The 26899-nt window shown below is 33.5% G+C and overlaps 2 protein-coding genes across 2 annotated transcripts; both read left to right on the forward strand.

The window, feature by feature from the left end:
• Nucleotides 1–13297: 13297 nt before the first annotated feature.
• Nucleotides 13298–21077, forward strand: LOC132282461 (putative disease resistance RPP13-like protein 1). The gene is made up of 6 exons (XM_059784152.1): nt 13298–15307; nt 17957–18024; nt 19543–19820; nt 19956–20243; nt 20497–20687; nt 20825–21077. Exons 1-2 carry the CDS (start codon nt 13464–13466, stop codon nt 17994–17996), a joined length of 1884 nt encoding a protein of 627 aa, XP_059640135.1. The 5' UTR covers nt 13298–13463; the 3' UTR covers nt 17997–18024; nt 19543–19820; nt 19956–20243; nt 20497–20687; nt 20825–21077.
• A 2756-nt stretch (nt 21078–23833) lies between these two features.
• On the forward strand, nt 23834–25810 carry LOC132284180 (ubiquitin-conjugating enzyme E2-17 kDa-like). The gene is made up of 3 exons (XM_059786263.1): nt 23834–23992; nt 24725–24829; nt 25429–25810. The coding sequence occupies exons 1-3, from the start codon at nt 23882–23884 to the stop codon at nt 25570–25572; spliced, it is 360 nt and encodes a 119-aa protein (XP_059642246.1). The 5' UTR covers nt 23834–23881; the 3' UTR covers nt 25573–25810.
• Nucleotides 25811–26899: the final 1089 nt, after the last annotated feature.

The raw sequence follows: 26899 nt of genomic DNA on the forward strand, positions 1-26899 counted from the left end.
ATGAAGTGAGTAACACTCTAATATGTTTCAAATGTTTAAAACATACCGGTTTGACTACCATTGGATTTTCATTTTAATTTTTATTCTTTTTAGGGTGCTGAAATTCCAAGCGAATATGCATGGATGTCCATACCACCCAGTCCACCCCCAAGCCCTAACTTGCAAAGGAGTTACGACTACCAAAGGCTTCAATTTCTTAATCGGTGTGATAAAGATAGTGTAACAAGCGCATAAATATTGAACTGCAATTTGTCACAATCGAACACAGAAGTGAATATTACTTCTCAATCATCTTATTTTCCATTTCTCAAGCAGGTTATTACCTATTTCATATAATGTTATATTGTAATTTTTTTTTTTTATTTGTTTAAACAGTTATAACAATTATTTATACAACACTCTTGTGGTTAGGTTAATGAGAGAACCGATCATGCTAAAGATACAACATCAAAAAATCTAAGCGGTGATTGGGTAAGCCTATCATTTTATTTATTTATTTTTAAAAATCAAAATTGGCTATTTATTGATGGTAATACATATTTTATTTTTATTTACTGTATTTTTTTTAAATGCAGCCCTTTGATCTAAACTCTTGAAGTTGTAGTTGAGAAGACATATATGGCGTTGTTTTGTATCCGCCAGGCCTTTGCTCACCCCCCATAATTTTGTAGATGAAGTAAATGGTACCGGAAATAATTAGCTTGATTGAAGATGGTTGATTTTACTTTACTTCCCTTGGGAATACTTGCCTAGTTGAGTTCCATTATTTGGTTCTTATGAATTCAGGAGATTGTTAATGCTTCTATTCATGGCCCTTTTATCTATGATAACTTGTTTATCGTTGTAGCATTGTGTTCTCTATTTATGGTTTTCCTTCCTGACTTGATGTTTTGATTTTGAGAGTTAAATTTTGTCTTTCTAAATTTACTGTTTTTTTGTAGTCTGTGTTTTGAATTTAGTACAATCTATGCATTAGTTTGGGTAAATGAATAAGATACTGGCAGGAGGGTTTGTTCGTTTGATTATTGAATTTTTTTTTAATGTACTTATAATTGATGTTTGCAGCATGTACTAAATTGGGTAAATGAAAAAGATAATAGCATTGTGTACGAAGTGAATGTCGAGTTTTCAGATGGATTGCTTTGGCACTTTTAGTTTCTTCAAAAACATGGGACTGCATGCATGGTTTGGATTTTCTAAGAATAGCTTCTTGTTCTCAAAAAGCAAATAAAAAAAGTCTTTTGAAAACAGAGTTGAACAAGGGATGATTTCGTTGAACAGTTTTGATAGTTTACTAGTTTTAGAATTCTTGACAGAAGTGGAAAAGTTTCTTGGACTTAGTTGCCATGGGTGATCGATCTTTCACGATGCCATCAGATACCAACTATCCAGATCAAAAATCAATATTGAAAGCTACTTGGGAGATCATTGACCTCTTGATTCACGTTTTCTTGTGTAACTATTCTCCTTTCATGGAGGATACAATGTTTGGTGCATTGTCATTTTCATTCTACAATTTTTGAACATGATAAAAAGATTAAAAAGTGGCACCTTTAATTTTAAGAACATTTTTTTAATCTTTTTTCTCAACACCTTTAATCTTGTTTTCAACATCATTTAATCTTGTTTTCAACACTTTTTAATCTTCTTTTCAACACTTTTTAATCTTATTCTCAACACCTTTTAATATCTAGCTTAACATCTTTTAATCTTGTTCTCAACACCTTTTACACTTTTTTCTCAACACCTTTAATCTTGTTCTGAACAATTTTTCATCTGTTTTCTCAACACCTTTAATCATGTTCTCAACACCATTTAATCTTGTTTTCAACACCTTTAATCTATAGCTCAACACCTTTTTAATCTTTTTTTCTCAACACATTTAATAATAATATTTTTCTCAATTCCATAAATCTTATTCTCAACACCATTTAATCTTATTCTCAACACTTTTTAATCTTGTTGTCAACCTCTTAAATTTTTTTGTCAACATCTTTAATCTTATTCTCAACACCATTAATCTTGTTCTCAACATTTTTTAATCTTTTTTGTCAACACCTTTAATCTTGTAACGCTGTTCTTAGTCCCAACCAAAATAGTGGAAGGTAATCTAAAGAAGGAGGGTATCAAGAATAGCTATCAAATTAGCTCTAAAGCATACTGAAACATACATGTATCATATTCCATATTGAAAGATAAAAAAATCTGTGATGATGTTGACTATAAGGGGAAGAAAAAAATTATAGAAAAAGTATATACAAGGGAGACCATTTAATCTGTGATGATGTTTAATCTTTTTTCTCAACACCTTTAATCTTCTTCTCAACACTTTTTAATCTTGTTCTCAACAATTTTTAATCTCTAACTCAACACATTTTAATCTTATTCTCAACACTTTTAATCTTGTTCTCAACACTTTTTAATCTTGTTCTCAACAACTTTTAATCTTGTTCTCAACACTTTTTAATCATGTTCTCAACACTTTTTAATCTTATTCTCAACACCTTTTAATCTTGTTCTCAACACTTTTTAATCTTTCTCTCAACACCTTAAATCTTGTTCTCAACACTTTTTAATATTGTTCTCAACACCTCAAATCTTATTCTCAACACTTTTAATCTTCTTCTCAACACTTTTTAATATTCTTCTCAACACTTTCAATCTTCTTCTCAACACTTTTTAATATTACTCTCAACACTTTTTAATCTTGTTATCAAGGATTTTTTAATCTATAGCTCAACACCTTAAATCATTTTTCTCAACACTTTTTAATCTATAGTTCAACATCTTCAACATCTTTTAATCTTATTCAACACCTTCTAATCTTGTTATCAATACTTTTTAATCTCTAACTCAACACATTTTAATCTTGTTATCAACACTTTTTAATCTCTAACTCAACACCTTTTAATCTTATTCTCAACACCTTAAGTTTTCTTCTCAACACTTTTAATCTTCTTCTCAACACTTTTTAATCTTGTTCTCAACACCTTAAATTTTATTCTCAACACTTTTAATCTTCTTCTCAACACTTTTTAATCTTGTTCTCAACAACTTTTAATCTTATTCTCAACACTTTTTAATCTTATTCTTAACAACTTTTAGTCTTATTCTCAACACCTTAAATATTGTTCTTAATAATTTTTAATCTTGTTTTCAACACTTTTTAATCTCTAACTCAACACCTTTTAATATTATTCTCAACACCTTTTAATCTTGTTCTCAACATCTTAAATCTTATTCTTAAGACTTTTAATCTTGTTCTCAATAATTTTTAATCTTATTCTCAACACCTCAAATCTTATTCTCAACACTTTTAATATTGTTCTCTACACTTTTTAATCTTATTCTCAACACCTTAAATCTTATTCTCAACACTTGTAATCTTCTTCTCAATACTTTTTAATCTTATTCTCAACACTTTTAATCTTGTCCTCAACAATTTTTAATCTTCTTCTCAATACTTTTAATCTTTTTCTCAACACTTTTAATTTTCTTCTCAACACTTTTTAATCTCTAACTCAACACTTTTTTATCTTGTTCTCAACACATTTTAATCTTATTCTCAACACTTTTCAATCTTATTCTCAACACCTTGAATCTTGTTCTCAACACTTTTTAATCTCTAACTCAACACTTTTAATCTTATTCTCAACACCTTAAATCTTATTCTCAACACTTCAAATCTTCTTCTAAGCACTTTTTAATCTTGTTCTCAACAACTTTTAATCTTGTTCTCAACACTTTTAATCTTGTTATCAACAATTTTTAATCTTATTCTCAACAACTTTTAATCTTATTCTCAACACTTTTAATTTTGTTCTCAACACTTTTAATCTTATTCTCAACAATTATTAATCTTATTCTCAAAACTTTTAATCTTATTCTCAACACTTTTTAATCTCTAACTCAACACTTTTTAATCTTATTCTTAACACTTTTAATCTTCCTCTCAACACTTTTTAATCTTCTTCTCAACATCTTTGAATCTTGTTCTCAACATTTTTATTTTTATTCTCAACACTTTTTAATCTTGTTCTTAACAACTTTTAATCTTATTCTCAACACTTTTTAATCTTATTCTCAACAACTTAAATCTTATTCTCAACACTTTTTTATCTTATTTTCAACACTTTTTATTCAAAAACTCAACACTTTTTAATCTTATTCTCAGTACCTTAAATCTTATTTTCAATACTTTTAATCTTCTTCTCAACACTTTTTAATCTTCATCTTAACAACTTTTAATCTTATTCTCAACACTTTTAATCTTGTTTCTCAACACTTTTTAATCTTGTTCTAAACAACTTTTAATCTTGTTCTCAACACTTTTTAATCTTATTTTCAACACCTTAAATCTTATTCTCAATACTTTTTAATCTTGTTTTCAGCACTTTAAATCTTATTCTCAATACTTTTTAATCTTTAATTCAGCACTTTTTAATCTTATTCTTAACTCCTTAAATCTTATAATATAATATAATATAATATAATTGTAAATTGCAAAGTATATAGGGATTATTTAGTCTTTTAATCTAGTTTTGTAGGTTAAACAACTCATTTTTGGTGAAGGTACGAGTTTTTTTTTTTTTTTTTTTTAAAGTTATGTATTGCGTTATTTAATATTTTAGACTAATCAAGAAAAGGCACAAAAACAGTTTTGAACAAGAATGTAAGATAATAAAAACAGACATTTAAGTAAATTCAACTTCAATTTCAAACAAACTATCGAGTCAAATAAGGTGTTTACCAATCAATGAGACATGAAAATTGGAGAAAAAAAAAAGAAAAAAAAGAAAAAAGGTACAAATGATAAGAACTATCTTACTTTTAAAGTTCAAATCATGACATTCAAATCCTAAAACCGTTAGGATACCAAAACTTTGTTTCAATTCAAAGCTCTTTCGAGTCATAATTAATAACACAACGAAAAAATTCCCTTGTGTTCTTAAATGATACGATACAATTAAATTTTTAAATGCTAGCTAAAAATTTAAATAACTTACCTATCCTTGACTATATTGTTAGCCATAATCAAACATTGAATTCTTTTCAGCTATAGAACCCCACTTCATCAACTACCTTTTGCTTATACTATTCAATCTTCCTAAGTCATAGTGTATTCATATGAGGTGTAAGTAAATTGATCTAAGAAGAACCAAAATTTTGGTTTCCTATCCTTCCCCTCTGCCTTCTCGACAACAAAAAAGAGGTTTATACAGAAGAACTGAGTTTTCTTTACAAAATAGCATGAAAATTAAAAAGGAAAAATCAGCATACAAAATTTATATGTTGAATTTCTGATTCTGAATGATTTGTCTTTTCCAGTATTTGAATATGACGGGAATAATCAAGCCAATTAGACTTATACATAATCCGATATTTTCTTCATTGTGTAACATGGTGGAAAGAAAAACAATATAATATATATATATATATAGTTCCAGTAGTTACTCTGTTTCATTCAATTATGTTTTTCCCACCCAAGAAATACAAAACATATTTTCAAATATTTGTAATATATATAAGGAGAGGGGAGAGAGATTGGGTTTTCTGGTTCTTGTGTTTGGTAGAGAGAGAGATTTGATTAATAGATTAAAGTGGGGTGTTTGGCTGGCCATAGTCAGAGAAAGATTCCTTTCTATCTGATCTAAATTTTCCTTTCCGTTTTGGTCAACGTTAAGAAGAATACAAAAGGTTGAGAAACGTCACAAAGTCAATTTCAGCTTTGCTTTCAATTATTTGTTGAGTCTGTTACAAGGAATTGGTAATTGATGACCTTCCAGTGTTTATGATTGCCTATCCTTGACTATATTGTTAGCCATAATCAAATATTCAATTCTTTTCAGCTATAGAGAACCCCACTTCATCAACCACCAGCAATCAAACTGAAGGTTACCAATTTACCAGCAATCAAACTGAAGGTTAATTATAATTTTAGTTTTGTTTACTTCTTGTATGATTTATATGACCATTGGAAAAGATAGAGAAAGGGTGAGTACCTGAAAATTCAGCCTTGAGCATGAACAACCCAGTAGAACTATATTATTTTGAGGTAGACCGTGACGACTGATGAGAGATAGCGATGGTGTATGACGGTGACGAGGGAGAAGGCGCTGAAGCAGTCCTTTTTTTATTTTATTTTTTGGCAGGGATACGCTGAAGCAGTTTATTTTTCTTTTTTTCTTTTTTTCTCTTTATTTTATATTTTTTACCGTGGTTCCTTTTTCCATTGGACTCTGAAGTTACCAATTTAAAACAATTTCTTTTTTTCACTACAGCACAGGTACAGCACGACCCGTTTACAGCAGAGGATCCCAGTCCCATTTCAATCGCTACTTTCTACCCTTTGGTAAAGTATATCCAAAGACAACTTCCAAGAAAAAAAAAAAAAAAAAGGGGGGGGGGGGGGGGGGGCGAAGCTTTCAGTCAACCCCCGCTTCCTCTAGCTCTTGAGCTTGGTTTGAATTTGATTAGGTGCAAGCAAAACCCATTTTGGTTCTATCATACTGCTCAGTCTTTCACAAACATATCCATCTATTTTCTTCTGGATAGATGGAGGTTGTGGGGATCTTTCAATATTTCTAAATGGAAAGGTTTAGGTATATATCAGCAGCCTCAATGCACGAGATTTTCATCATTACAAGAGATATTCACAACCTTACTTGTAAATATTGAGGTTGTTTTCAGTTCCTATTTCCAAATTTTTCCGACATGGTTCATTGTAGTAGAATTTTTTGACACAGTAAGTTATATACTATATGGTTCTCAATTTAAGAAAACCTAAAGTCCATAAGGGTCCTATAGTCCAACAGGCCATGGTGATCCTTAGGTGAACAATGGAAAGAAGAAAACTTTCTAAAATTTAATTGAATAAAATTTAATTGATAGGTTGAAAGATAAATATGCTTATTTATGTTAGACTACCAATTACTCCAGAAGTTCAAGCTCTTTCACCATTTTGTAATTAAACAGTTATGTTTGATAAAACTAAAATTAAGTATTTAAAATTTTAAGAGCTGAATTTTAAGAGCAAAATTAGCAGATTTAAAATTTAAATTAAATTTTTTAAAAACATTGCTTTAAAATAAACACTGTAGCCATTTTATCTCTTATCTATTACAATTAATAACTGAATAAAAAATTAGATGAAATGTACTCTTTGGGATAGAGGGAGTATATAAATATATTTTTGATCTTCCAAACAATTATCATGTGTCGCACACCCAATTAAGAAACTCATTTAAACTAGAGATTGTGATTTATTAAAAGCAAAATGTACAAAATCATAAATCTTAGATTTAATTTTAGATTTTAAAATAAAGGGATGCAAGTGAAGGTAATAAAAAACAATACTGCGGTAAGTTATTGTAATAAGATCACAAGCACACACAAACCTACTCTGTATGCTTTCGTAAGAGAAAATAACGCTTTAAATATTTCTGTGGGTCTATGCAACAAAATCATCATAGCAGGGTTATATTGGCATACTGTTAGAGTCATAACATAATAACCAAATGTTTCTTAAGATAACTGCTTAATTTGTTCCACATTTAGAGATTAGGGATGCTCAGGCATCTGCCTCTTTTGGTCTGCACACAAGTTCCCATGGAACTTTGGCTCTGAGCTTAGACATGACGGGATTTGACCACAAAAACTTTTGAAGAATTTGGTTCATTTAAGTAATCATATTATAGGGTAAGATAAACGTGTTAGTCCAGAAAATGTGTATGCTGTATAAAGTGGCATAACTAGGGGAAAAAAATGTGCCTCGGATAAGATGCACCTATAAAGGAGAGTGCTCTTGCTATCCAATTAATAATTCTAACTGGTATATAATCTATTAGTGTTTGGAAGTCTTTTGCACTTAATCTTGTAGTTAGTAATGGAATAACCAAGTATCTAATGGGCAGGGAGCCACAAGGAAACCAGAATAAGTTGGTAATGTCTTATTTGGTGTTCTCAGGAACTCCATATAGGAGGAATATACGACTTTTGTAAGTTAATCCTGAAAGGCTAGAAAATGTGTCAAAAGCCTTTTAAACCTGATGTTGGGTTTATGACTTGAATGCCTCCTTTCCAGGTTATTATGGATCGATTCGATCAATTCACTTGCGGTGTGTTGCGAAGAGGAGTGACCCCAAGACATGTACGTTCAACATTTTTTTGGAACATGTTCATCTTTGGTAGCGAGCTCTAAAACGGTGATTTTGTCAAGTTATTATTTTAGAGTTGTAATTGTTATGGTAACCTTTTATAGGCAAGTTGTGAAATTTTTGTTTAATAAGGAATTAAGTTTAAAGACGCTATAAATAGAGATGAGTGTAATAGATTAGGGTAGAAAGGAAGAGGGGAAATATACAAGGGGTTGGTGAGTGTTGTGAGGAGAGGAGAAAGATGTAAGGGGTTAGTGAGTGTTGTGAGGAGAGAGGAGAGTATATGTAATTCTTGAGTGTAAAGATTTAGAAGAGTGTGGTGAGTGAGAGTGAGTGGGTTTTTGACATCTGGTTGTATATTTTCTTCATTAATTCATAATAATGGAAATTTCTTTCTCTTCATAGATATGACTCTAAGGTTAGATGAACCATATAAAATATTATGTCGTGCATGAATGTGTATGATTGTTACTCCATATATGTTTGTGTTGATGTGATGTGATATAATGATGCTTCAATTATGTGTGATGAAGGAGGATTTGACTCCCAATAACAACTAACCGTAGAGTGGGTTGAAAAGAGTCAATATCCCCAACAACTGGTATCAAAGCCGATAGTGGGTCAGAGCTTGAGGTTGGTTCTGAAGATAAGAGAAAAAGGATGGAGTGAAGTTTGTCAGAGTAAAGGTTGATCATGGGTTCTATAGAAAATCAATCAGAGTTGATGTTGACACGAAGAAGGTGGATAGTATGAAGATACAAGCACATGAGAAACAAGTTTTGGGGACAAGCCAAAGAGTGGTGCTAGTTCTCAAGATAGGTCTAGTACGATTTGAGGAATGACTGAGTTTTTACTAAGCTCGATAAAAAGCATTGCAAAAGGAATAAGAGGTTTGTCGTTTTTGCCCAAAATAAGCAGCAAAGGGGGTTAACAATTGACAAGGATGGTGGAAGAAGAACAAGCATGATGGAATTTGAAAAAAGATGGAGATTGTTGGAGCGTTTTCAATTTCATCATAGCGTTTGATTCGAGGTAGAGAGATCTTCGGTCGAAGTGGAGTTATGGGGTAGCGCGTGCAGACCAAATTCAAGCTAAGGTAGAGATTGTTGGGTTTGTGGCTTGAATTCATGTGCAAAAGATGGATCTATTCAAGTTAATAACTCTTTGTAGGCAAGTTGTGAAATTCTTGTCCAACTAGGAATTGAGTTTGAAGACTATATAAATAGAAATAGGTTTGAGAGATTAAGGTAGAGAGATGAAACATGAAAGAGGTTGGTGAGTGTTTTGAGGAGGGGGGAGATTAATGATTATGTGTAATTCCAGAGAGCAAAGATGTAGCCTTAAGAATGTGATGAATGATAATGAGTGGGGTTTTGACATCTGATTATATATTATCTTCCTTTATTCATAAAAGTGAAAATCTTTCTTTGTGGACATAACTCTAAAGTTGGGAGAACTACGTAAAATATTGTATTTGTACGTGGATGTGTATAATTATTATCTTTGTATATTCTTGTATTAATGTGATGTGATGTGATGTGATGAAACCTTCGCTATTTTTGATGAAGGAGGAATTTGACTCTCAATAACAACTGACCGTAAAGTGGGTTAGAAGAAGTTAATATCTCCAATGCTTGCACAGTTAATGTCTCCATTGCAGAGCATGAGGACATCATATGCAAATGAAAAATGTGAAATTTTGAGAGTGTTGCATCTCTAAAACTTCTTTCACATTTATATGAACATTAGTCCTAAATGTCCCTACTATTTAGTTGAATAATTGAATATATTAATCTGTCCTTTACAAGATTCTAAATATAAAATAGTTCGGCAAGAATGACTAATTTGCAATGGATTTAATAGTTGTCACATCTGAGTCCCACTAATTTATTAGTGAGGGAGTCTCAAATTTAACCAGGCACACGAAGCTAGAATTTCATTAAATGTATTTGATAAAATAAAATAAAAATCAATTAAATAGACTTAGGGACAAGTGTAGAAAACACGCTAAAGCATACTTCGCGTAACACTTTTACCATCTATTTGAAAAAGTGTGCAAAAAATACCCATAATCTTTTTACATTGTGCAAAAATACACCCTCTGACATGAATTAGTGTTGTAATACTCGTTTTGTCCTTTTACTCTTCCAAAAATGCCCAAGGGGGTATATATACTACTAATCTCATAGTGTAGAGGTGTTATGTACACATTACCTTTATATATATATAGTTGAAACTCTTTTCTCTCTCTCTATATATATAAATATCTATATTTTATTTTATTTTTTATTTTTTATTTTTAACTTTGAGAATTTGTAGAATAAGGATTTGAATTTTTTTAAATTCCAGTTTACTCTTTTCTACTAATTTTTTTTTTCTTTGTTTTATTTTTTTTTTTCGGTACCAACACTGTTAAAAAAAATAATAATAAAAAATAAAAAAATTCCCATTATCTATGTGCACTAGTTTTCGGAGTTTGGAAAAATTTTGTTTTCTTTATTTTGCACTTTATTTTTGTTTTCTATTTTTTATTTTTATCTTTATTTTTCTTTTATACTTTTATTTTATATTTTTATCTTTACTTGTCCATTGCCGGTGTCCTCCAATAGTGTCATTTTATAAAATATATAAAACTTTAGTTAACTTAGGGTTCAGTAAGGGTAATTTAGTCAACTTAGGGTTTAAATTTGTCAGATGAACCTATTCGAACCGGATTGAAACTTTAGGTGTGTTATTTCCACGAGAGGAGCATCCTCCAATAATGTCCTTTTCGGTTATTTTACAAAATTATTTATTTTTATATATTTTATAAAATGGTTGAGTAAAAATAATTTAGTCAACTTAGAGTTTAAATTTGTCATAGGAATTTATTTGCACCAAATTGAAACTTTAGGGATATTTTTTGCACGTAACGAATGTGATATGCACTTAAAGCATATTTTAGGAGTGTGTTCTTCACTTAATCCATAGATTTATGATAATGACATGATGCGGTGAATTATCTAATAAATGATGGTGTGGTGATTATGTTAGGTTTTTTTTTTCTTTTTTCTTTTTTTTTTTTTTAATATTCAATATTGATTCACAATCAATTTTGGCCACATTGGTTTGATTATGGCCACATTATTCAACCCAGGAAATACTAAACATTTTGTCTTTTTTTTTTAAAATCCCAGCAAATTCAATATATATATATATATATATATATATATATATATATAAATCCCAGCAAATTCAATATAATGAAGTTTGTTGAAATATTATATATATGATTACTTTTTAAAGATTATTTTTAAGTATATGTGGTCAAAATTACATAAAATAAAAAATAAATAAATAAATAAATAAAGAAGAAGAAGAAGAGTAAGAAACTTGGTGGCATTTTCCCAGAAACTAACCAAAAAAAAAAAAAAATGAAAAGAAAAGAAAAGAAGAAGAGTAAGAAACTTGGTGGCGTTTTCCCAGAAAATAACATTAAAAAAATAAATAAATAAATAAATAATAAAAAAAGTAAGAAACTTGGTGGCATTTTTTCAGAAAATGACCCGTGATATACTACAGTATTATACAACAAAAATCATCCTAGCATAGCATATATACAGTAAGTTACCTTGGTATCCTATGAAAATGAATGATTCCAAATTGGTTGTCACCTTCCTAAAAAAAATTAAAAAATTAGTTGTCGGTGAATGATTGATTCTTTCCTAATCAGCAAATACTTTTTCCAAGTGCAATGAATTATTTTCTCCTACTTTATTGGTATTATGGCCGACAGTAGTACATTTCAATGGCTACTTTCTACCCTTGGGTAAAGTATGTCCAAAGGCAACTTCCAAAAAAGAAAAACAAAAGTATGTTCAAAGACTTTTGAAGCTTTCAGTCAACCCCCGCTTCCTCTGGCTCTTGAGCTTGGTTTGAATTTGATTAGGTGCAAGCAAAACCCATTTTGGTTCTGTCATACTGCTCAGTCTTTCACAAACATATCCATCTCTTTTCTTCTGGATAGATGGAGGTTGCGGGGATCTTTCAATATTTCTAAATGAAAAGGTTCAGGTATATATCAGCGACCTCAATGCACGAGATTTTCGTCATCGCAAGAGATATTCGCAACCTTACCTCTAAATATTGAGATTTCAGTTCCTATTTTCAAACTTTCCCTACATGGTTCAATGTAGTAGAATTTAATGACACGGTAAGTTATATGCTATTTGGTTCTCAATTTAAGAAAACCTAAAGTGTATAAGGGTCCTATAGTCCAACAGGCCATGGTGATCCTTAGGTGAACAATGGAAAGAAGAAAACTTTCTAAAATTTAATTGATCAGTTGAAAGATAAATATGCTTATTTATGTTAGACTACCCATTACACCAGAAGTTCAAGCTCTTTCACCATTTTGTAATTAAACAGTTATGTTTGATAAAACTAAAAATTAAGTATTTAAAATTTTAAGAAGAGCAAAATTAGCAGATTTAAAATTTAAATTAAATTTTTTAAAAACATTGCTTTAAAATAAACACTGTAGCCATTTTATCTCTTATCTATTACAATTAATAACTGAATAAAAAATTAGATAGAATATACTCTTTGGGATAGAGGGAGTATATAAATATATTTTTGATCTTCCAAACAATTATCATGTGTCGCACACCTAATTAATAAACTCATTTAAACTAGAGATTGTGATTTATTAAAAGCAAAATGTACAAAATCATAAATCTTAGATTTAATTTTAGATTTTAAAATCAGGGAATGCAAGTGAAGGTAATAAAAAACAACACTGCTGTAAGTTATTGTAATAAGATCGCAAGCACACACAAACCTACTCTGTATGCTTTTGTAAGAGAAAATAACGCTTTAAATATTTCTGTGGGTCTATACAACGAAAATCATCATAGCAGGGTTATATCGGCATATATCAAAGGTTTTTGTTTTGTTTAATTTGACAATAAGAAAGTTTATATTGTATATTGGAAAATAAAGCACATATACAAGATAAGACAGACTAAAAAACATGAGTGGATTGAGACAAAAGATTCCAAATTGAATGATGCTTTGGTTGTCTGATTTTTGGATCAACTACTTTTTTTCAAGTGCCATGAATTATTTTCTCCTACTTCAGTGGTATTATGGCCCACAGTAGTAAATTCCAACAGCTCCACTATCCTTTGGTAAACTAATGTCCAAAGACTTTTGAAGCTTCCAGTCAACCAACCCCCTCTTGCTCTTGCTATTGCTCTTGCTCTTGGTTTGAATCTGATTAGGTGCTCAATCTTTCACAAACATATCCATCTCTTTTCTTCCTAATCGATGGAGGTTGCAGGGATCTATCTGGGGCCGATCATTCAGGCGCTGCTTGACAAGTTGGTCTCTCCGGCGGTGTCAAACTATGCCCGTCGAGAGGGAATGGATGCTCAGTTGAAGAAGTTGGAGAAAATGTTGCCAGCTATTCGTGCTGTTCTGGCTAACGCAGAGGACAAGCAATTGGAAAATGATGCTGCTGTCAAATTGTGGATGGACGAGCTCACGGACTTGGCTTACGATTTGGATGATTTGCTGGACGACTTGGCTACTCAAACTTTGGGACGAGAGCTGATCAAGCCACAATCTCATGCTAGCACCAGTACTACTAGTAAGGTACGACAACTCAACCCTCTCAAGCTTTATCATAATATGAAGTCCAAAAAAGATATGAAGTCCAAGATAGAGGACATCACTAAAAGATTAGAAGATATTGAAAAACAAAAGAGTATCCTGAATTTGAAAGAGAATGCTGAAGTGATTGGGTTCAAGACAACAAGAGGAGGACGGGAAACGACTTCTTTCGTCTACAACTCTGAAGTTTGTGGCAGAGTACAAGATCAAGAGGCTATCGTTGCGGAGTTGTTGAAGGATGAAGTTAGTGCTGACAATTTCTCTGTCATTCCCATTGTGGGCATGGGAGGCATTGGTAAGACTACTCTCGCTCAGCTGGTCTACAATGATGAACGTGTAGAGGGTCGTTTTGATCTCAAGGCATGGGTTTGTGTTTCTGATGATTTTCATGCATATGTTCATAGAGTGACAAAGGCAATTCTTCAGGAAGTCACTTCAGGAAGTCACGATTCCGTGTCTCTGAATATGCTTCAACAGAAACTGAAGGAGAACTTGTCAGGGAAGAAGTTTCTTCTTGTTTTGGATGATGTTTGGAGCGACAAGTATGAAGACTGGCAGCTCCTAAAACTTCCTTTTAATGTTGGGGCACCTGGGAGCAAAATTATTGTCACAACTCGCCATGAAAGCGTTGCATCAACCATGACTCTGTCTCAGGCTTACCAACTAAAAGGTTTGTCCAATGATGAATGTCTATCTTTATTTGCCCATCATGCACTCGAGAAAGAAAACTTTGATGCAGATCCAAGTCTAAAAGGAATTGGTATGGAAATAGTGAGTAAATGTAAAGGCTTGCCCTTGGCTGTAAAGACACTAGCAGGCCTCTTCCGGAATAAACGCCAAAGTAGTGAGTGGGTAGACATATTGAATAGCAAGATATGGAATTTACCCGAACAAAGTGGTGGTATTCTTCCAGCCCTTCAATTGAGCTATCATCATCTCCCATCTCATTTGAAGCAATGCTTTGCCTACTGTGCAACATTTCCAAAAGACTATGAATTTGACAAAGCTGAGCTAGTTCTATTGTGGATGGGGATAGGCCTTTTGCAGCAATCAAAAGAAAAGGATCGAATGGAGAATTTTGGCAATAAGTGTTTTGATGATCTTTTATCAAGGTCATTTTTTCAACAATTTGGTAGTAGTAAATTATTGTTTGTGATGCATGACCTTCTACATGATCTAGCTATACATGTTTCTGGAAAAATATCCGTTCGGTTGGATAAGTTGGAGGGTAATGAGCAATTTGAAATTCCTAAACGAGCTCGACACTTGTCATTTGTTCGTCAATACTATGAAGCCTTTCAAAAGTTCAGGCCTCTTTGCAAAGTTCAGCATCTCCGAACTCTATTGGCATTACCAGTTCAGGCACATGCATCGGCATACTTAGCAAAAAAGGTTTTGTTTGATTTATTGCCAAATTTACAATGCTTAAGGGTGCTATCGTTGTCTGGTTATTCCATAACTGAGTTACCAGACTCAATTGGCCATATGAAGCATCTCAGGTATCTTAATTTGTCTGGGACTTCAATTCGATCGTTACCTGAATCAGTTAGTACCCTCTACAATTTACAAACATTGTTATTGCGTGGTTGCGAAAATCTTTGTATGTTTCCTCCAAACACTGAGAATTTAATTAATCTGCGCCATATTGACATTGTTGATACTGTGGAATTACGAGAGATGTCCTCAGGTATTGGTAGGCTGGAGAATTTGCAAACACTACCAAAGTTTGTTGTGGGCAGCAAAAATAATGGGGCAAGACTGAATGAGTTGGGGAATCTGAGCCTTTTAAGGGGGAGTATTTCTATTGAAGAGTTGCAAAACATAAAAGATGTTCGAGATGCAAATGAGGCAAATTTAAGGAACAAGGAGTGCCTTAATGAAGTAGAGTTGGCATGGTGTAGTGAGTTCAATGATTCTCGAGATGAAGACCTCGAATTGGATGTGCTTGACACGCTGCAACCACACGTAAACTTGAAAAGGCTCAAAGTTGAGTTCTTCGGGGGCAGGGAATTCCCAAGTTGGATAGGCAATCCATCCTTTTCTGAAATGGTGAACTTGAGTCTTATAGGCTGTAGGAAATGTAGATCTTTTCCACCACTCCAGCAACTACCCAAGCTCAGAGAGTTATACATTGAAGGCATGCATGAAGTGCAAAATTTGGGGGATGGACTTCCTTTTCCCTCACTGGAGAGGCTAAAATTTGAGGACATGCCAGCATGGAAAGAATGGTCTTTTTCTATTTCCATTGGTGTTGAAGAATCTCGAAGTCAATTCCCTTGCCTCCGTGAGCTCAGTTTGCGTGGTTGTCCCAATTTGATTACGGTTTCCCCTTTAAGGCTTCCCTCTCTTCAAAAATTATACTTGGAAGAGTGTGAGGAGGTGGTGCTAAAAAGTATAGTTGGTGTGACCTCACTAACTAGCTTGGAAGTTGTGGATATTAGAGGACTGTCTCAGCTGGAGGAAGCATTGGTGCAGTCTTTGGTAGCACTTGAAAGTCTAGTGTTCAAAAGATGCAACCAGCTGATGGCTTTGTGGCAAAATGGCGGCGGGGTTGCACAGAAAAATAATCTTGTCCGTTTACAGAGACTGAGAGTTGAGTCGTGCCCCCAACTTGTTTCCTTTGGAGAAGAATTAGATGACGAAGGGATGCCTTGCATTAATCTTCAGGAATTGTATCTAAGAGATTGTGTGAATCTTGAGAAGATGCCAAATGAGCTGGATAAGCTCACGTCTCTCACATCTTTAGAGATTAATGGGTGTTCGAAACTTGTGTGCTTTCCGAAGGCAGGTGTCCCGCACATGCTTAGAAGACTTGAGATAAGAGATTGCAATGCATTGAAGTCCGTGCCTGAAGGCATATCTGGTCTTAAAGAGTTGAAGATCGCGAGATGTTTATCATTGAGTTCCTGGCCCACTGAAAATATGTTACCCACCACTCTCAAGGATCTTAGTATTGTTGATTGCGTGAATTTGGAGGACTTTAACATAAATAATAATATTATGTCATCACTTGAAACATTAAGGATCGAGAAATGGCCAAAAGTTGGAATGTTTGTTGGGGGTTGCGTAAATAATAACAATTTTGCTAGTCTCAGAGAACTTCATGTCGAGAATTGCGATGGTGTGGAGTCCTTGTCGTTCCCAGAAAAAGGCTTACCCAACCTCACATCACTTCAGGTCTGTAATTGCGTGAATCTGAGATCCTTGCCTACCACCAACCAGATTCTTCAAAACCTTGAATCCCTATGGATAATAGGATGTCCAAGTCTCGAGGCCTTTCCGGAAAGAGGCTGCTGCTTGTCCACCCCCAACTTGAGATGGCTTTGGATCTGGGGCTGCAATAATCTGAGGTGGTTGCCAATTGATCAGATTCAAAGCCTCGCATCACTTGAATTCATAGAAATAGATGATTGTCCATGTCTTGGGGAGTCTTTTAATCAAGGCAATGGGAACGGGAATTTGCCCCCCAACCTTATTCATCTTACTATTGAGCGTTGCGGCAAACTGAAGCCCTTGTCAGAGTGGAGTATGCACAGACTCACCTCTCTTCAACTATTCAGCATTGCCGGTGGATATCCAGAGCTGGTCTCCTTTCCTCCTGATCATGACAATGATGAGTACTGTCTATTTCCTACAACTCTAACCGATTTAAGCATTGTGGATTTGCCGAATCTGAAATCCGTATCATTAAAGGGCCTCCAAAATCTCACCTCTCTTCAAGCTCTATGGATCCAAGACTGCCCGAATCTGAAATCCATATCATCATCATCATCCAAGGGCAAGGGCAAGGGCGGTGGCCTCCAAAATTTCACCTCTCTTCAACGTCTATATATCTGGAATTGCCCTAAGCTTCGATCCTTACCGAAGGAAGGCCTGCCTGCCACGCTTCAATATTTAAGTATCAGCGGATGTCCACTTCTTGAAAAACAGTGCTCAGGTGACTACTGGCCCAAGATTGCCCATATTCCCCGCGTTGAAATAAATGACAGCTAGACTGAACCCCTTACTATTCTATATTCTTGTGTCAGGTAAGCTCATGTTCTTCACACACTCCTCTCTCATGCCTCTCATTTTAATCTTTCATAACCAAAATGCTTCATTAGGTCCACAATTTTCGACTTAACCAAAATGCATTTTCTCCATTGCAGAATAATGGTCCACAATTTTACATTTATGGAGTGCTTGTGATTAATTAAGTCACACTTTTCGGACTCAGGTGATACTTCTTCTTCTTATTCTTTCACAGCCTCTTCATTTTCATATCATGTTTAGCCTTTTAAATAAAAATAATATCAAATAAATTATTATTATTATTATTATTTAAAGTAATTCACATTTCACACTACTTTAATTTTTGCAAAGGAATTTTGGTAGGTAGGCCACACAAGTTTTTAGGCTTTTGGGAATATAAAGCTTTTTTTATAAACAAAAGAAAACTTTCGAAAAAAAAAAAAACATGAACTGATATATATAAATCGTGCAAGTAAAATTTCAAATTAAATGAATTTGTGGAGTACGAAACAAGTAGGATGAGAATAGGTAGAATAAAATTAAACGTAATTTTTGTTTTTATATTGTTTCATACACGGACTTCAAAAGATTCTTATGAATATTAAAAGGTTAATGGATTCCAAATGTAAAACCACTTGGCCAATTACTTTATTTTAAATTTAGAGAATATAATTTTTTTTTTTTCTTCTCACAGCAGTGAATAACTTATAAAATTCATGTTTAGTGATTATGTGATGTGGGAATAGTATACAGAAGCTCTTACACTTTCAGAACAAAAAAAAGAAAAAAAGATTTTATTATATTTTATAAATTCTGGTAGACAGGTAAATTTTAATTATGCAATGGTGCCTACTGAAATCTCCATAGTTTAGCCTCATACTTCTGTGACTCTTACTTTTGAATTGTGAAATTCTACAAAGTTCTACAATATTTAATAATCAATGGTGAAGTTGAAATTCAAATTCTATGATGACTAGCTAATTAAATGAAACTAAGAGATTGTTTCTGAACAATTAAAGTAAAACAAATAAATAATGTTGAATATGTATAAACAAGACATTTTTTTATTTTTATTTTGGTTAAGTGAATAAACAAGACACATTAGACATCATTTTTGAAGAGATAAGACTAGAATAATTAATTCACACTCATTGCCAAGGAGTGCTGCGAATAGTTCAGTGGCAGTTGTACATGAAGCAGGATACCGTACCAGTATATGCGAGGCCCATTAATTAAGATTAAGACTAAACTAAGTTATGAACTGAATTACCACTCAGATTACTCTAAGTTATGTTAGAAAATTGAAGAAAGAAATTAGTACATTGCAAAAATGTAAAATGCTGTGTCTCTGTGAATTGTCTCTCTATAGAAGACTTTACCTTTTAGAAATTAGTACATTGCAAAAATGTAAAATGTTGTTGCCAATTTTATATGGAGTGGTAAAGAGAGATCTCCAAATTTTGTAAAATCTAGAAATAATGTGAAGCTATAAAAATATTGTAGGAAAAGGGAAAGAACTTCTAGTTTGAATCTCACTCAATCAATGGAGGCTAATACAACAACTTTATTTGAGGTTAGCAAGTGCTTCACTTAATTCTCTAACCAAATCAACAAGAAGAAACATAAGAATGCGTATTTTTGTTTTCCTTTTCCTTCATTTTCTCAACAACCAAACACCTCCTAATAGAATTCTGTGACTAAATACTTTATGTCACAATTGCAGGTTGGGATGCTAAATTGGTGAATGAGTCGTACCCATGGATTGAGAAGCAAATTGTTTACTGGCCAAAGCTTGGGCCATTGCAGAGAGCGGTGAGGGACAGTCTTTTGGAAGTTGGGGTCTTACCCTTCAACGGATTCACCTATGATCACATAAGTGGACCATTTTTGACAAGTTTGGTCGCCATCACACATATGCAGAGCTTCTTGCTTCCGTAATTTCTGAGAACCGTCATGTTTTGATTCATGCTACAGGACAAAAGATCATATTCAATGTAACAGGTTTGCTAGTTACTCAGATTCAATATAGGATTTTAGTCCCAAAAGTCGTAAATGAACCAGAAAGATTGACAACTAACTATAGAATGTGTACGTACTTGTTAACGGGCAGTAATGAGTTTATAATGTCCAATACAGGGAAGAAACCAGTGGCCGTTGGAGTGATCGTCATGGATGAAAATGGGAAACAACATTGATAATTTCTTGCAAAGAGGCCGAGCAGTGAGATAATAGTGTCGTGTGGAGCAATTGGAAGCCCTCAGCTGCTGCTATTCAGTGGCGTTGGACCTAAGGCTGACCTCAAGAAGATGAACATTTCAATGGTGCTTGATAATGAGTCTGATAACCCCTTGAACACTGTTTTTATTCCCGCCAATCGATCTGTGGAGCAGACATGGATACAAACTGTAGGGATTACCAAGATGGGTATGTACTTTGATAGTAGTTCTTGTTACCATTAAGGGATGTACATGGATTAGAAAGAAATGCATAGGCTGAGTACTTATGAGGCTACTGTCTCTAAACTGACAATTTTACCAAAAATATGTGTTTGAAAGAATGACTTCTAAGGAACACAACTAGAATGGACTATATAAAACTATGTAAATTGATAGAAATTTTCTCCCCATTCCTCCTATCATCTCTGTTTAATCTCTTTAGCCATCCGCGTGATCTACAGTGTTGCGTTGAAGGTATTCGTATCGTGGAGAAGCTTGTGAGCTCCAAACACTTCACAAACTTCGCACTGTTTGATAGACAATCAGTGGCCATGCCGCTCAACACATTAATGAAACAGGGTCATTGGAGCAGTTTTGCAAAGATACTGTGATCACAATTTGGCACTACCATGGTGGGTGCCGAGTGGGCAAGGTAAGATCTTAATACAATGTATAGATATACCTTATAAAAGATTGTCTAGGTTCTTATTTTTCTGTTCTGCCTCTGTGAATTTAGGAGAGAGAGTAATAAGCACAAATGGTTTAATATCATGATTTGGACTTGTACAGGTACATGGGAGTGAAGATTTTAAGAGAGATTAGGAAGAGCAGCTGGTTTATAAAGACAGATCAAGACCAAGTAAGGGCAGATGCATTTGTATGTTGTGATAGGGAAAATGTAATTTTGTTAGTCTAATTCTTAGTGCAATTGTATGTAGAGATAGGCTTGTCAACAATCAATATCGGTGTTCTGTTCTTTTGTATCTATGGTTTGTATAAGAACCAACTTTTATTTATGAAGTCACCTGTTGGTCTTTTTGCTGATTCACTTCCATTTTTTCAAAGTTTCATGTTACTCATTGTTTGATGTAGAACAGGTGGTGTTGAACTATCTGGAGTAGTTACACTGTCCAAAGCTTAATCCAGAACTATCTGGAGCAGTTAGACTGAATTTTATGAATGTTGAATAAAGTTTTCGCTGGACGCATCCCCTTATTTTTAAAGATAAGGTATTTTGGTCGAAAACAATCATAATGAGTGGGGTGCTTAAGATAAGGTAGCAATTTAAGCCGATTAAAAGATATAACCCGAATCTAATCCATTCTTTAAATTTGAGTTGAATTCGGGTTTGCAACTCAATCTAATGTTTCGAGTTATAAAACCGGATTGCTTATATGACTAATCTCTAATTAAAAAACTTAATGTGAGACAACCATTCCAGTATCAGATTTCAACATAACAATTAACAAAAATATTGAACTCAATATGCAAGCAATACAAATAGTGCACTGCCTATTAATGTGCAAGCAATACAAATATTTTTACTTTCACAAATCAAAGTTATTCGGGTTAGCATATTAAGGATAGGTTCAAGTTGGGCTTTGTATTGCCTGACACTTGAATCCAAGCCTAGATCAAATTTATTTTGGGTTTCTCTTTTTCACTCCAAATCCGCACCAAATTTCAAATAACATTATCCAAGTCCAATTTTTTTTTTTTTTTTTTATTGGGCTCCAGCTAGGTCGAGTTAAGAATATATGTACTTGAGCTTGGATTACTTTTTCTTTTTTAAATATTAAAATAAGGTTGGCCTTTGGGCTTGGGTTGGCCTTCGGTTGCTAAATAATACCTCAGCCGAAACCGAAACAAATTAATTTTTGGTCCAAAATTTTCAACTTAAGCCCAACCCGAATAACTGAAAAGTTGTCCAAACCCATTTAAGTGATCACATTGGCTTTTAGTTAGCCCTTCTAGGTTGCGTCCCTGAATGACGATGATCACAAACATCATCAATACACGGTAGCAACCATTTCTTTTTCCTTTTTTTGGAAAAACAAGAAGATATCTTTGATTCCATCACTAACCAACAAATAAGAAAAAGAAGTTAATAATAAAGAAAATAAGTTGCAGGGAAAAAGCTTATTATATATTTTTTTATTATTATTTTTTTTTATATAGACTATGGTGGTGTCAATCTTTTTAAAGTACTCAATAATTCACCACCGACTACAAGTTGTTCTCTCTCTTACATACATCAGATAATTATTCAAAAAATTCACAAGAGATGGCCCCTATTATGAATGTTAAATCACTAAAGCACAACTTATTAGTTGTTTACTATGTTATTTCTATTAAAATGTAATGGAGTTATATTTACTTATTTTTACATTACATTAATATATATATATATATATATATATATATATATATATATATTCAATTACATATCCCTATAATGGTGCACGTTCTTGAGTAACTAATGTTCAATTTTGATCTGAAATTTGAGGTCCAGCTTGATTGAATTATGTGTTTCTGCTAATGACCTAATGACGTACTATTTACTTGTGACTTTGTGTGCCATCCCTCTGAGCCACACCTATCCTAGTTGGAACAAAATTGTAAGTTCTATTGTATTTTTATTTTTTGCTTTAATATTGTCTTGATGATTTGTTACGCTGGCAGAGAATTGTTCTATCTGGAGGAAAAATTTCTTAAGTTGATCAATTTCTGAGTTGTATTTGGTTTTACCATGGAAATTAAATTGTCTCATTATTGCTTAGTACTGTAGCAAATTCTGCTCGACTAAACAGAGACTTAATTGGGCTAAAATCAGCTCCAAATAATACCATATTTCTGGTTAAATCTTAGGCTTTCATTTATGCCCTCAGTAGCTCATTCGACTCTTTAGTCTTCGTCTTGTCTTCAACTTGACTGTCTAGGATTTTGTACCATATGTTATAAGCAGCTAGCTTTATAATTGTCTTGTCCACTAAATTTGTTTATTTAGCTTAATTGGTACTTAATAATCACACAGCACTTAAAAAGTATTTTTTCATATTCTTTTGGGAATTATGATGTGTTGCTCGGTTACTTGAGATCATACGCAAGTCTTTTGATTTGGTAAATATATTCTTAAGAAATTATATACAATAGGAGAGATGACTTATGATAGAAGAAAATGAAAATAAAGAATTCATGTGGCCAATCCTATTCAAATGGGACTAAGGCAAGGAGGATGATCGTTTGGTAAATATCTAGAAGGGTACCAACATGATATGCTGATCACATTTAGCAACAATAGGTTATGATATGCATTTATGACTCTTTGGAAGTGCAATGGTCACCCTACAAGTTGGTTAAATGAAAAAGACGTCACTCTACAGTTGATGATAAAAGCTCAAGTTAATCTTTTTTGTATATATTTTAACTTTTTGATTGTTTCCTGTTTATGAGAGTTGGATTTCTTGCTTTCCATCACGTTGGTGGTTGTGGAATTTATACCTGCTCGAAATGAGCTGTGTCTGTGCACACAAGTATTCACTATTGATTATAAATGATGAACATTGGTCTTCTCTAATGTTTTGAAATGAGGGGTTTTGACATGGGACACATTTTGGTGATCTTGTACTTGAGTAGAACATATACTTCGCATGCAATTAAATTTGAACTTAGTTTCTTATCTCATTTGATTAGGTCATATGGCGACACAAAATACCTAGGCAAAGTAAAAATGAGAATATATTATTTAGTATGTGGAAAAAAGGTTTGCCGGATCATAGATATAGCAATTTATTCATTTTGATGTCTTGCATTTGAATATATATTATAGGTCCAGTTGCCGAGGACATGTTTCACTGGCAAGCAACAATTATGGGTCCCTCCGACAGTCCTTATGCAGGTGGAGTGTTTCTAGTTACCATACATTTCCCTCCAGATTATCCGTTTAAGCCACCTAAGGTACTGCATTATCTGCTGTTAGTATTATGAAAGATGGTGCTTCATTTTAAATAAGAAGAGGCTAAAAGTTTGTATGATGTTAATCATTTTAAAATATGCTATAGCCTTTTGTGGTATAATAATCTATGCATGAAAGAAGATTGGTGAGAATTTGAAGTATAGAAGGTGGACGTATCTAATGGAATATCCTGTAGACTTGGTTTGAGAGAGAGGGGCAGAGTAAGCAGGGATACACATGATTGCATACGAGGTAGACTTTAGGATCATGTTGTATGTAGCATGCTCTTGTTTCTCCTAGTATGGCTCAAAAGAATTTTTATGTTTCCTCTTATTTTCCCCTCTTGTACTCACACACTCCTGAGTTGTGGCATATTTGATTCATACCACCTCATAACGCTGAAACCAAGATGCATTGGAGAGCCCCGAAACCATGACCAAAACAGCATTGAAAACCATATTCTTCATAAGAGTACTTAAAAAAAACTATATTCTTCATAAGAAGTGTTCACATTAAAACTAGTGTCTTTCTCCCAGTCTTGGAATCTTGGACACGGGATATATGAAACTATTTTCTACTTAATCATATGGAATTTGGCACTTTGTTGATCTTAACTATACATGCTTAACTTAATGGCTAATTTTGCCATGCTTTTTTTATGGATGAAAATTTATTGAAAATGTTTTCAGATGGTTTCCCCTTGTAGTTCTATTTACTTTGGATGGCTTTTGCAGGTTGCATTCAGAACAAAGGTCTTTCACCCTAATATCAACAGTAACGGCAGTATTTGCCTTGATATATTGAAGGAACAGTGGAGCCCTGCCCTTACTATTTCCAAGGTTATTATTCTGTTACTTCAAACCACTTTACGAAGGAAGATTTACATGTTTCAAAATAAAAATAAAATACAGTGTGGTTGAATAAACTCTCCTACTCATGGCATCTGGTTCTATCGTTTCAGATGCTATGAACCACAAAACTCGACCCAATTGAACAGTGGCACTTAGTTTTATGATCTGAAAATAATTACAATTGAATATGGGAGGTGATATTTGCACTTTACTTTTTCATAATTGAACTCCATTTTTAAAGTGAAATGACATCACTGTCTCTATTAATGAATAAGACAATAACGTATTAGAGGTGTTATTTGTCATTTAATTTGAGGAAAAACAAAAAAGGAGTGCATTTATAAAAGAGAAGCGTGAACCTCCCTTGAAAATTAGACTTGAAAATTCTTGGAAGTTGGTCATTTGGGTTATCGATCTGCTTTTGTATCCCCAGGTCTTGAGGGTTTGTGTGTGGGTGTTTTGGGAGGCTGTGGACTGTGGGTCAATCATGCATGTCCTCCAAAACTATTAGGAGTGGAAATTCATTTTTGGCGAAGTAAGTGCATGATTTCATATGGATGTTAAAGTGGATTCGTGTTCATCTTCAGGTATTGCTCTCCATCTGTTCTCTATTAACGGACCCGAATCCTGATGACCCTCTGGTGCCCGAGATTGCTCACATGTACAAGACAGACAGGAGCAAGTATGAGACAACTGCCAGGAGCTGGACCCAGAAGTATGCAATGGGTTAGCGGATGTTGCCATTTGTGATAGGAGGGCTCCTTTACCTTGCGCTTTGGTCTTTTATCTGTAATTTATGAATGAAGACGTACGATCTGTCTGCTGTAAGATGGACCGAGAGAGGGAAAGGTTTGAATCCTGCCCTTCTTAAAAAAACACAGGTGCTGCTTTTGAATTGTCTGTATGGTAAATTGTATGTGTAACTAAGAAGTATGCTTCTTAATGTTTGAAGGTCTTCACTCTTCATCACTTTGGTAGTTCTAATTCGAAATTCGAAAGCAAAAGATAAGAGGCGTACTACTGCAACTACATGTTCCTGCTGTTCTTCACTTAAGCCTCAAGTTCACACTTCATTTTCCTTCCATTTCTAAGTGAAAGCCTATATAGGTGACTTTCAACTACTCATGCAAGCCATAGGAGTTTGTACTGATCAATTCTCGTGACCCCAATTCTCGTGACCACTCTCAATTAACCATAAACGTAATTAACAATGGTTGTAACAGTTATTATGGTTGCAATATACCATATGGTTATTGTTCCTGCACATTAGGTCAGAAAAACTTGCATGTGAGTGGGAATTTACTTGTCATTAACATTTATGATGTCATGATGATATCAATCTCTACTCACATCAAATTAGTCGGAGAAAGATATTAAATGCAGCCACACTATATTTACCTAGTAGCACTTGTACCCAGGCACGGACCCATTAAGAGCTCAGTGGGGCAGCTACCTCCTTTGAAAATTTATTTTATTTGCAAAAATATTTATAAATTTCATAAAAATCTTCAAAATGCCCTCAATCAATTTCTAATGGTACCTCATTATATATTATTGTTGTTCAAGATCGCCCCCTCTCATACAATTTTCTGAGTCCGTCACTGTCTGTATCAAGTTTACTCAATTTTTTTCTTATTAGAAAAAAAATTGATTTCATAACTAATAGTGAACGTTTCTCCTTCTTCTTCTTCTTCAGAAAAATAAGACCATTTCAAGGATGTAAGAATAAAGCTAAATGGGACAATAAAATTCAACCAGTGTCATGAGGAGGAGTTTCCAAAATTCAAAAGGCCAGCTAAAATAATCCAACCATGTCATGCCTAGACAAGGTTGGTTGATTGGCAAAAGAAGAAGAATAGTGAAGTAAAACATACACCAAACTTTTAAGCAAATCAGGATAAATAACAGAATGCTCCAAACCAAACATACAGCTAAAGCTATAAAGAGATTCACAGTGAGATTTTCATATGTACAATTATATCAATAGTTTCAACTATCAACTATTTGCAACAATCTTTAAATATTTCTAAAAATAAAATAATTTTGAGGAGAATGGGA

Source organism: Cornus florida, unplaced genomic scaffold (genome assembly GCF_030987335.1).
Source record: "Cornus florida cultivar Cherokee Brave unplaced genomic scaffold, ASM3098733v1 CherokeeBrave_3.0.0_Hap2_Chr11, whole genome shotgun sequence".
Lineage (NCBI taxonomy): Eukaryota > Viridiplantae > Streptophyta > Magnoliopsida > Cornales > Cornaceae > Cornus > Cornus florida.